The 12,865-nt window shown below is 45.6% G+C and overlaps 1 protein-coding gene across 2 annotated transcripts in view; it reads left to right on the forward strand.

Annotated features, from left to right (window-relative positions):
* Positions 1-9,347: 9,347 nt before the first annotated feature.
* Positions 9,348-12,865, forward strand: part of REV3L (REV3 like, DNA directed polymerase zeta catalytic subunit) — a 219,577-nt gene continuing 216,059 nt past the window's right edge. The window contains exon 1 of one of the 2 annotated variants that reach the window (XR_012645066.1): positions 9,348-9,755. Coding sequence is in view for 1 of the 2 variants with exons in the window: in XM_074990718.1 (XP_074846819.1) it covers positions 9,617-9,755 (139 nt within the window). In the remaining variant the exon portion in view is untranslated. The remainder of the gene's footprint in view (positions 9,756-12,865) is intronic. The other variant, XM_074990718.1, reaches the window with a different exon arrangement.

Below are 12,865 nucleotides of genomic sequence, written 5' to 3' on the forward strand. Positions count from 1 at the left end.
AGAAGATCAAAGTGTACTATGAAACTGTTAATGTGTGGCAGAAGGATCCTCACAGCCACTTAATATACAGCAGACTAGAGTGCTTTGTTTGCAGCACCCTACATCACAGTATAGACAAGCCCTTAAAAGCACAATGTCACAGAGCAGGAAAGAAACAGTTCTACTGGACATGGTTCTGGTGTGACCATACCTGGAATTCTGAACTAGGTTCTGGGCACTCTACCAGAAATATCTCTGCAAACTGGAAGGAGTGCAGATAAAAGTAACAAAAAATTATTTGGAGGTTGGAGTGACTGACTCAGGGGAAAGATTAAAAAGCTAAGTACAGTTTGGCAGAGTAATAACTAAAAGTTCGCAATACCATTTCAGAACATTCAGCAGCAACCTGCTAGTACTTTTCCATATCTAATACTCTGTGATCCTCAGGGGTGGAGCCTAGGGACTCAGCAGGGAGGGCCCCACTCCCTCATACCAACTGGGGTAGCACTGCCAGCACTGCAAAGGGCTTGGAGGTCTGGTTGCTGCTACAGCCAAAGTAGCAGCAGTGGTGGCCAGAGCTACAGGCCCCTTCGAAATCCTGGGCCCCAGGGCAACTGTCCTCTTTGCCCCCCAATGGCAGGCCTGGTCCATAGACATTGGTGTCACTATACTGTGAGGTATAATGTGTGCTTTCTTGCTATACTACTTTTACAACATGTGTTAATATATAATAATTTATGGTTTTCCTCTCTAGTTTACTATATCAATCAGTTCCCTCATACCAACATGTGTCTAAAATTCAGATGCTTCTAAATAAAAGGAAACATTATGTTTTCTGAATTTCAAATTTCACTTTTTCTCCATTTCAGGTGGTGATATTTGTGTGAATATTATGTGCTTACACACACATAGGTTCACTGACATGGATGTTTGAGGGAGCAGGAAGAGATAGGACCTGAAAACGTTAAAGGAAAAGAACTGTAACTCACGTGGATCTAGAAGTTAAACTGTATTTATTTTGAAATCAGAGTAAATGTTGCTAAATGAAAATCCAAACAAATGCAAATATTCACATGTACAAACAAGTAAATATTCACATGTACCTAAACTGCTGGGGTGTATACATATTGGCAGTACCATTTTTGTAAAAAAAAAAAAAAAAAAATGAAGAGGTGCTGGTACTCAGCTGGCTCCCTGGCTCTTCCCCCCAGCCAATCCCATGGCTCGGGATGCTGACGTGCTGGTTCTCAATACCAACACGAGAAGAGCAGTGGATGTTGGTAACTAGTTAGGGCATAAAACCATTACTTTCTGATCCCCAGACATAGTTGTATTTATATAACAGAGAGGACTCTTTACAGAATGTGACACATATACCATGATCCACCAGCCTCTATCACATTTTCTGTTATAGTGTTGAAAACCATTTTGTATAGTTAATATTAACAATTACATTGTTTTCTACAGCAGAAACCAACTGCTGTACAGTCTCAATATATGGGACCTAAGCAGAGGACCTCGCTCTCAATATAATACCATGATTGCTAAGATCAGGTGATGTTCCTGATCTTGTCTTCTGATTTGTACGTCAGGGTACAGTGGCAAGATAAAATCTTCAGAATTGACTAAAGCTGTGTCTACACTACAGCACATAGTTTATTTTAAGGCACTGAGCTCGATTTTACAATGTGACTGTCTTCACTGCAAATACCATTAGGTCGATTTTAAGGGGTGCTAAGGTTGACTTTCTCACTCCACCCCTCCCAGGTGGTATCACGCCAAGTTCAAATTTAAAAGGTCAAATTAATTCTAGTGTGGAAACAGTGTTACTTCAAATCAACTTTATTGGCCTCCAGGGGTATCCCAGAGGTATCCCACAATGCCCCACGTATGTCTGTTCTGGCCACTTTTACCTCCGCTGCTCTCCATGTGAACACGGAGTAGGTAACAGAGAGCCCAGGAATTTGAATTCATTCTCCTTCTGACCTGCATGGCTAGCACACCCCAGGAGTGACTGTATCTAGCCATCATGAGTTCTCAGAGTTCTAGTTCTGATCAAAGTTCTCAGGGTCACAAAAGAGCCCCAGCGCAGAGCCATAAGGAGATGCAGGATCTCATTTCTGTGTGAAGCGGTGGATCAGCACTGAACAAACTGTGAACCAGCAAAAGAAATGCGGACATTTATGGGAAGATTTCCGAGGGCATGATGGACAAAATGTACACCAGGGATGCTCAGCAATGCTGGGTCAAAATCAAGGAGCTCAGGCAGAATTATCAGAAGGTGGAAGAAGCCAACAGGTGATCTGGGACATCTCCCAAAACATGTTGCTTTTATAAGCAGCTTGATGCGATTCTTGGGAAGGACCCAACCATGACCGCCAAGAATTGCACAGACTTCCCAGGAGACAATGCTCTGCTTTCTGCTGAGAGCAGCAAGAGTGAGGAGATGGAGGCCAATGGGGAGGATGACACTTCCAGTCAAGCAATTCAGCAGATGGCCGAGGAAGCTGATCCTGCCAGCCAGGAATTCTTCTTGACCATGGAGCCAGTCCCTTCATCAATGCAGGATGCTCCAGAGCCCAGCAATGTTGGGCAGGGCTCTTCTGATAAGCGTATGTTTTAAACTGCTACAAGCAGGTTGTGGCTGAGGTGGGGTATGTGTTTACTTCTGTTGAGCATATTTACTCAAACTGCTACAAGTGGGTTGCAGGTAGAGTGAAGTGGATCTGTGCTTTAGAACTGCATTGTTAATATTTCTGGGTATGGAGTGCTTATCCTTGTTTTGGAGATCTCCATAAATGTCTCAGCCAGGTACTCTTCTTTTTTTCACAAGGCTGTGGAGAGGCCTGATTTATTCTGGCTTACATGATAGCACATCTTGCCACGCCAAGCCACCAGTAAGTAATCTGACATCCTGGCACCACACAGAATTCTTGCAAGTTTTCCAGCCCTGTGCTCACAGAGGCCCAGCTGCTTTCCCTGCCCCCCTCACCCCACTCTCTGTTGTTTTTAGGAGGCTGATGTCTCTTTTTGCAACCTAGAAGCAGCATGGGAAGTTTCATGAGAGATTGTCCCTTTAAAATTATCGCACTGCTCCCTGGCCATTTAAATTTCCCAGGACTGCCCTACCACACTATATGGCAGGCAGGCTCTCTCTCTCCCCGCTCCTCCATGCAACTGGTGGGCTCTCCTGGGTCCCACACTGCAACCACATGGCTGCAAAGGATTGACAAGGAGCTGCCAAGAAATTTTTTTCTGTGTTTTAACCTGTTTAGGGCTGCCCCTCCCCCCATCCCCCACGTGGCCAGCAGGCTCAACACCTCCCCCCAACTCCATGTAGCTGCTGAGCTGTACAGACCCTGCTTCCAGACACCAGCATGTTCAGTGTGGGCTTTCCCCCTGCACAGGTGGAGACACTGAGAAAGGTTTGGGTTTTTTTCAGGGCTTTACAATCTACAGGTGTGCCCCCCAAAACTTGCCATGCGGCTGGCAAGCTCAGCCCCTCTCCCCCACCACGTGGCTGCTAGCCTGTGTGGACTATGCTACCAGACACTGGCAGGTCCAGAACAGGCTTTACATACTTTAAATGGCAGGAAAAAAAAACAATTTTTTTTTCCTGGGTTTTACATTTTATAAGACTTTGTTTCAATACCCTCTGCCCCCCCAGCAGCCAGGATCTTACTGTGTCTGCAACGAAATAGTCTGGGCAAGTTGTCGTTTCTGTTATGCAGAGATTGATTGTCATCCTTAAGAAGCCGAAAGTTGCCTTGGAAAATAAAAGTTGCAGTGACTGTCAAACAGACGCCCAATCATTGTACAGATCAGTGCGTTGTGTCACGTTTAAAAATTGTATCTAAATTTTGACCTTTACTGTCTTCCACAGGCAGCATGAGTGGGGGTGAAAAGGTCAGTGTGACCCATAGGAAGAAATGAATAAAACAGGACCTCAATCTGCAGCAGCTGCAAAAGACCCAGAAGGAGCAAACCCAAGCTGCTGCTGATAGAAAGTGAACCCAGCAGTGGCAGCAAATCATGCTCCAGCACAGGAATCAGAATTTGGCAGAGTTCCTGACAGCTGTCAAGGAGCAGACCGACATCCTATGGTCCATGCTGGAATTGCAGAGGGCCACTGACCACAGAGCACATGATGGCAGGATTCCCTTTCTTTTTCCCACTCCTTAACCCTCGCCTCCCTACATAAAAATGCTGTTGTGAAAACCAGTGTTGTTTATTTGTTAACAAGTGGCAGGGTTCAGTTGGAGATGCTTTAATAAAGGTCAAGCACACAAAATTGTGAGGGTTGGAAGTGGTATCACAACAGTGAAGTGCAGCAGATTGACATGGCTGTCTGCTCTTTCATAAAACTATTTTTCAAAGCCTCCCTGATTTTTGTTGCTTCTCTCTGTGAATTGATGATTTCTCTTCTGTCCAGCTGTTCATAAACACTGCCCATGGCATCTGCCTCTGCCATCGAGGCTGGCATGAAATTCTTCCCCCCTTGATTTTCAAATTTTATGGAGAATACAGCACGCTGGGATGTTGGCTTTGTAATAGGTCCAAATGGTTCAAAAGGCACCTGGTAGACTATGTCTATATCAGAAGTTGTCCAGAGAGACACAATTTTAGCTACGCCAATTGTGCAGCTAAAATCGATGTATCTACATTCAGCTAACTTGTCCATTTTAACAGGGAAAGGTCAACAGGAGCATTTCTCTTTTGACCTTTCTTAATCACCACCTCTCACAAGCAGCACAGGGGTCAACTTTCACGCATGTGTGAAATCAAACCCTGGAAGATCAACCTTGAGCATGTCCATCTTTCATGGAAGTGTAGATTAAGCCTCAGACATGGTCTAACTCTGGAGGCATCTATAGTCTCTCAGACTAGATTTCACTATACAAGTCTATTAATTACCTAAGCTTTTAATGTTGGATGTACACACGTCTCTGTACAGGTACTTGCTGGGATACACTCCTAAGCCACAGTGCAATCTTTACCTCAGGGGAAGACAGGAAAGGCCAGGGGTCAGCAATCAAAATAGCAAGAGGAGCCCTTTTTTTTTCAAATTTGGTAAAAACTCAATAATTCAAGAGCCACAATGCCTGTGAATATAAAACAGTCCTCAACAAATAATGTTAAACCATACTTTTTGTAACCTCTATTTAAAGACCAGTGCACACACAATGATTTGTAATGCAATATATGTTTATTGCAGGATGCTCACAAACTTTTTAGATATTGTTTCCTCGCACTTTGCATGTGTGTGTTTCTACTACTATCTCCTGACTTTCACTCCTGAATCCACTTGAATTATGCCAGTTTTACTTCATGTTTAATTTCAGTTTTCTTTCTTAAAATGTGTGTTGCCCTTCACAGTAGGAATGCCGCAAGCTTTCTTTTCCATTTCAAAATCAAGACACAATCAAAACATAGATACAGTATCATATCTCATAATGCATTGCACATATTAAAGGGGGAGTTATCCAACACTTCCAGATCACATATAGTTTGCTATTTAGGTATGAGTTGTTCATTGTTGGTCTTTTGGACCTTCACTGTTTATTGTAAATAATCAGTTTGTTTTTTTTAATTTGCAATTATAGTGTCAGGAGCCACGAAGAATTCCTTAAAGAGCCACATGTGGCTCCGTAGCCACAGGTTGCAGACCCCTGGGCAGGGCAATCCCCATTTTGCTTGCAAGAGCAGATCAGGGGACATTCTGAAAGCATGTTTCATTCCACACAAAATTAGTAGGTGGGAAGAGAAACAATGGCAGCAGTAATCACTAACCCAGTAGTACAGAAATTTAGAAGATGCTGGTTCCTCCTGCCTGACGAAGAGGAAGTAGGTGACCCTGGTTTCCCTCCTCCCACATGAATGTCCTAGCTATTGAATCATAGTCATTCTCGTTCTCTCTGGCTCAATGTATCTTGAATTACATAAAGTGGACCAGTTTCAATAGATGAGACCGAGGAAGACCCACATCAAAATATCACAGAACTCATTCAGGATTGCAACACCTATGTTCCTTTGTGAGCACAGGCCTAAGCTCCCAAATAATTTAGATTTTTAAAAAAAATTATCCTCAGTCTTTAGGGACTAATCCTTCAACACTGAAATCAGTAGGAGCTTTGCAATTAATCCCAACATTTACAGCATCAAGCTCTTGGTACTTGACCAGAATGGGAACAGTAAGGAGTCTCATCAATCCAGTGTGATGTGGACACCCTGGTAAGTAGATCTAAGATATGTCAGCTTGTGTTACACTAATGTAACTCAAACTACATAGTTTAGATAGATTTATCCTAATACTGTAGACCTGTCCAGTAGGAGTTACAGCTGCATAACTCAAATTACCTCTGAGTGACATCACTATGTCAACATTTCAAGTGTAGACCATTTTTTTCCAGCCTGAATTTTGGATAGCACTGGCAGTATAGACAAGCATTCTACTGCTATCTGCATGTGCACTTACAGACTTTTATACAAATAGTAATTGGGAAAAAGAAAAGGTGAATTATTTCCTGACCTGTCTTTTGGTCAAATATAAAAATAAACAGCTACCTTTAATTTCTTCTGTTAATTCTAGCTTTAAAGATGGCAGTTAGTGAGAGTCTATACTATTTATTAGGAGTAGTATTTCTAAAACTGATTGCTCAGCTGTCTTTGATTTGTGGTAGTTGAATATTCAAGTCTCTTATTTTCACACAAATGTGTGTGTGGTTGGTCAGGTGCACATTTGCTGCCTAGCAACCATAGAAGATAACTCTGGAAGAGCAGACACAGGACATGACTTGCTTTAGACTGGAAAACTGGAGATGGCCTTGGGGAGAATATCCTTCAGACTCTAGAGAATGAGGTTGAAGTGGGGAGTTGGCAGAGGCTTCTCCAGTCACACTATTACCATTTGGAACCAACTGCCCTGTGATGATCAGAATTTTCAGGAACAAGACAGCATACTTCAACCAAGCATATTATTATATATTGGAAACTGTCCAGGCAATGCCAGGTGGCTCAGAGGGAATGAAAAGAACAGGTAATCAATTATGTGATCCACCCCCAAGAAACAATACAGAAACAGACTTAAAAATCCAATCAAGATACATGAACCTCAGCACAAATTAAGGGAGGAATCACCCTGCTATTTTGTCTCTCTCTCAAACCAAAACATACACAATCAAAACAAAAAGCAGTCAAGTAGCACTTTAAAGACTAGCAAAATAGTTTATTAGGTGAGCTTTCGTGGGACAGACCCACTTTGTCAGACCATAGCCAGACCAGAACAGACTCAGTACTGGTCTGGCTATGGTCTGACAAAGTGGGTCTGTCCCACGAAAGCTCACCTAATAAACTATTTTGCTAGTCTTTAAAGTGCTACTTGACTGCTTTTTGTTTTGATAGTGTATAGACTAGCACGGCTCACTCTCTGTTACTACAAAACATATCCAGGTTCAGTGGGAAGCATATATTTTACATACTTGATATGTCTGATTTTATAAAATTGTACAGTTCCTCTCTTTCAGTCTACACATAAAGACAAAAATATGTCTAAAACAAAAAAACTTTTTACATAATATCTTGAGCAGTGTTCCCTCTATTTTTCTTCCATCCATGCACAGATTTTTTTCCATCTTTGTGGGGATTTTTTTTTAAATGTGCATCAAGGCACATGCAAAGGTGCCTTACCAGTTAGAAACAAAAAACCTAGCTGTGGGTGCTCTGTTAATCACCTATGCAACATCTGAATCTCTCCTGAGCTCAGAGCAGCGATGGCCAGTCTGTGGTCTATCTGGGATCTACATGTGACCCCTCCCAAAACATTTTGTTTACTGTTGCCCATGTTTACTGTTTGCCAGATTTCGCTGTTCTGTCCATGTGTATCTCCCCCTACAGTATTACTAAAGTGAAACTAACATAAAGCAAGAACACATGAAGTGAGCACGCTGCATATTACATACAACTGTAAAAGCCATTAAGTCCCTCCGCATCCAATGGAAACACTGCTACAGTTCAGTAAGCACACTCCAGAAATTCCACGTATAAGTGCAGCGAGCAAAGCTACCCTATCCCAGGAGGCCATTTTAGTTATGATTGTCTTGCAGCCTATTAAGATGAACGAGGGCCACCCACAGGACCCACTTTCCAACCTAGATTGCCCACGGCTGATTTATAGGGAACACTAACCTCGAGGACAGTCAACTAATCTTCAGAAAATTGATGTTTTTTCCTGACGCCCCAGCTGTGGCAAAGAGATTGTTTGGAAAAAAAAATCATTTAAGTCTCCCACTACCTTTTTAGCTCTCAGTTGTGCCCAAATGCAGCTTAAGGGCTGGGGAAACAGAAGGCAAATAAAACGAGTCCAAATGTTATAAAGGGAAAAACCCTCATGACTTTTATGCCACTCTCACTATCACTGAGGGCGCCAATAGTGGTTTCACTCTGGGGGCCTCTCTCTCTTTCCCACTGCGGAAGGCTGCTCCCTAGAACTGGTTTCCGCCCGGGTAAGACACTCCTGGTGGGCTCAGAGGTGCTGGCAGCTGATTGAAGGTGGCACTGGGCGCCCCTGGAGGTCAGGGAGCTGCGGGCCGCCCTGCAGTCCCGCCACCACAGAGCAAAGAGAGACCGTTCCCCGAGGCACTCGCACCAACCACAGAGGCCACACCGCCCGCGGACCTGAGAACAGCTCCCCCGGCTGCAGCGGGGTAGGCAACTGCTTCCCCAGGCGGCGGCGGCCGGGACCGGGCTATGGGGCAGGGAACGCCGCTGGCTGCGTTAGGCAGAGGCGGCGGCGCCGAGGCTCAGCCCAGCCTGTCACTCCGCCCCAACGTGCAGCCGCAGCACAGCTCCTCCCCACCGCCAGCGGCACGTTCAACCGCTGCTGCTGCCGCCGCCCTTTTATAGGCACAGAATTGCGCTCGCTCCCCCGCCCCCCCTCCCGCCGCCGGCGGGCCGCGCGCAGCGACCGTTATAGCCGAAGGGGGCGCCCGCCCCGGCTGAAACGTTACCTGAGAACTCCCGCTTCACCTCCCCCGCCCCCCGTTTCCCGCGTGACAGCAGCTTGAGACTCTCCCTTCCCCCCGCAGCGGGCGGCGACTCACCTTCCCGCAGCGAGACGCCTCAGCATCCAAAATGGCGGCTCGACCCAGCCTAACCCAATCCTAGCCCCGAAGTCCCCAGCCCGATCCATGACTCGGCGCTCCGTAGCCTCGCCCAGCCGCCAAGGTCGATTGTCGAGCAGGCGATAGCGCACAGCTTCCATTCCACTGCCCAGGGAGCGGAAAAAACACCCTGTACTGGAGCGCAGAACGGGAGAAACACGTTCTCCCCCCTCCCGCCCGCCCCCACTCCCCCCAGTGGTTGCGTCCGTGACATCATCATCATGGCAACAACAGCTGGAGCCGAGGAGCCACCGCCGCCAAGGCGTCCGCGCTGCCGAGGAAAGGGGCTGCTGTGCCCATGAGGCGCTCGCGGCCGGCCAGGCTTTAGAGCCAGCTAGGGCTGCCTCAGTGCGCGCGTGCGTCTGTGCGCGCGCGGGGAGCGGCGGGTGGACGCTGCGCTCGCGGCGGCGGCGGCGGGGCAGCCGTGTGGGCTCCGCGCTCGCTCAGTGCGTGGGTCGCTCTCGACAGCGGCGGCGAACATGTTCTCAGTGAGGATCGTGACCGCCGACTACTACATGGGCAGCCCGCTGCCCGGCCTGGACCCCAGCCAGTCCCGCTTCAGAGAGGCCCCGGCCAAGAAGGTGCCTGTGGTGAGAGTCTTCGGCGCCACCCCTGCAGGTAAGGGACCCTCTGCCCCCCGCGGGCGCTAGGCCCGGGCCCGAGCCAGCCAGCCGTAGGGCTCACTTTGTGATTCATCCGCGGCGTGCGCCTCACCTGCCGCCGGCGGCCTCGCCCCTCCCCCGCCCGGACCGCTCGGGAGCTGTGCCGGGTGATACCTGCCTGAAGCCGGCGGGGAAGGCTGGGTCTCCGCAGACCGCGGCGCCCGTGTGGCCCCCTCCAGACTGCCTGGTGGGTGGTTGGGGAGAGTGCTCTGGGGGGCAGGATCGGGATCTGCAGGTGCGAGGATGAGCGGGCAGGCGTGTGCCCGGGGAGCGTAGGAAATCGCTGCATTCGCGCCGCTCACAGGGGAAGCTGCCCCCACACAGGCTCGCGAACCACAACTAAACACAGCTGTAAAAACACCGTGGGGCGGTTGTGCTCCGGATAGGCCGTGAGCTGGTGGCCTTTGCCTCTTTAAAGAAAGAGACGCGGCGTTTGCGTGTAAATGGATAGGGCAAAAAATCATACGTATCATTGAAGACGAGGTGACTAGTTAGTTTATTTATCTTCAAAGAGCCCCCAGTGCGGAATTCCATACGTGGGACTTCGGCGAGACTTAGGAAGTGGTTGTTCTTTATATCACTATTATCCTAGTATATTTATATTGTAAGTTGCTTGGACCAATAGGCAATTGTGCTGCACTGCAGAAGGCGACATTCTAACTACTAGTCCACATGTTGGCCACTCAGGCGTCCTAATATAATATCCTATTTATTCTTCCTTGGCCTTCAGCTATGCTTCTTATTGTTGTACTTACAGTCATGTAATTTCAAAGTATTTCTACCAAATACCAAATTCTGTTTAACAGTAACCTTTGGTATATAGACTAGCAAGGCTTTCTCTCTGTTACCATTTTTTAAAAATACGGGTAACATTTAGTGCAGGGGAGTGGTAGCTCAAGGCTTTGAGCAGTGGCCTGCTAAACTCAGGGTTTTGAGTTCAGTCCTTGAGGAGGCCATTTAGAGGTCTGGGGCACATAGATTTAAAAAAAAAAATGAAAATCAGGGATGGTGCTTGGTCCTGCCAAGAGGGTAGGGGACTGGACTTGATGACCTCCCAAGGTCCCTTCCAGTTGTATGAGATGTGTATCTCCATATATTATAACACACTAATGATGAAAAAAGGCTTCCTTTCCATCAGTTATTCAAAATGTTAAAACACCAGCTCTCCAAGTGAGGGTTGAGACTCAAAAGTGAGTTGTGTCCCCATTTTAATAGGGTTGCCAGGAATGGCAACCCAAATCTGGGGTCTGAACCCAACTGCCTGGGGCTGAAGAGCTGGGACTTCAGCTTTGGCCCTCCACCTGAAGCAGTGGGGCTTTGGGTTTTTCCCTCACTGTTCAGGACGGTGGGGTTCAGGTTTTGGTCTCTCCTCCTGGGAGTGCGTAGTAATTTTTGTTGTCAGAAGGGGGTTGCAGTGCAATGCAGTTTAAGAACCCACTGTCTTAGAGAACATTGAAATAGGTGTTTGTGTTCTATGGTGCTGATTTTGGAAACTAATGTATTTCTGTGTTTTTATAGATTTTTGTGCGATAAGCAGAATAATTTAATATATACTGTTATCATTAGGGAGGGGAGAAACTGCTGTAAAAGTGCACAGTAAAGCTGTCTTCCCTCCATTAGTATAATATAGTAATCTTTATTCATACGTGAAATTTCAGTGCTATCTCTTCTGTACACTCTTCAAGTGCAGGGAAAGGTAAGGAAATCAAAGCAGATACAGATTGGTGCATCTAAAGCTCAAAAATGTCAAGTAAAAAGGTTGAGTTAACACACAAATAAGCTGATAAAAATGGCCATGCCACTTCTGTTATAGTTTGTGTTGGGCATATATTTGTGCTTTCATCTTTTTTCATCATAAAGTCTGTTAAACATGGTACATTTTAGTGGTTTTAAAGGTACATATGTTAGAGGGAAAAAAACTTTTGAGAAAAATAATTATGTAATCATATGAGTAGTTTGTTTCATTATTCATAAATTTTAGAGCCTGAGGTTGTTGTAAGGAACACTAATTTTTTTAAATGTGTAAGAGAAGACAGATACAGTTTCTTTAAGAAGATGTTGAGTATTTGCAGTGTTAGGAATATGTCATGTAAAAAACAAACAGTAGAGTACTTCACTTTGTCCAGTGACTCAGAGCATACTGGGAAATCCTTTTTGCTTCCCTGTCACAAACTTTGCTATGTGTTTGCATAGCAGAACTATTCTAATTCAGCTTGGTTATTGATGATTTTTTTTCTGGCTTTTGCAGATGAAGAATGCTTTAATTACCTATTTCCATCTTACTTTTTGCCATAAAGAAAAAGTAACTTGCCTTTATTGTTCTTTCCATTCTTTTTATAATTTTTGCTGATAAGACTTGAGAAATATGTTTTGTAGCTCTGCTTGTCTTTAAATTGTAAAAACAGATGGAACTGAGGTTTTTTGAGTGAGTGTTGTTGGAAATAAACAATTATTAGGACCTCATTGTAAAAGTTAATATAGTTAAATGACTTGGCACAGTGAACTCTGCAACTAAAAATGAGACTAAATAACATCTTTTAGAAATATAGTGATTTCTTTTTTTAAATGGGAGAAGATTTGATTTTGAAATTGATTAGGGTATTGGCTATATGTGATTTAGAATCAGTAAATAGACTTCTGTTGTAGATGTAAAGCTCTGTGTAAATGATGATTTCATAGAATCTATGGAAATTGTTAATTTAGCCCAGTACTGCTATTCTTCCCTCCCCTACCCCTCAATAGCAGGAAGGTAGAAACATCCCACTGACACTGTGGATGTTCCTGGCAGGTTTGGGGTGGAAGAGTAGTGGAACAGCCCTGACTTAGGCCAACACTGCTGCATCCTGTGAGATGGGGGCACTGATGATGTGGCAGTAAGACATCTTGGTCCACCTCTTCTCACAGAAGTTCCCGCACATCTATGGGAGACATTTGAGTACTGACTGGTGAGAAGCTGAAACTGGGCACCATTCTGCATACCTCAGTTTCACACATGCACGGGGACAGTACCCTCCAGGTAACTTGAGTTCCAAGCCATGGCAGCTGTGTGCGTTGGATGGGTCTCAG

This window comes from Carettochelys insculpta, chromosome 3 (genome assembly GCF_033958435.1).
Source record: "Carettochelys insculpta isolate YL-2023 chromosome 3, ASM3395843v1, whole genome shotgun sequence".
Taxonomy (NCBI): Eukaryota; Metazoa; Chordata; order Testudines; family Carettochelyidae; genus Carettochelys; species Carettochelys insculpta.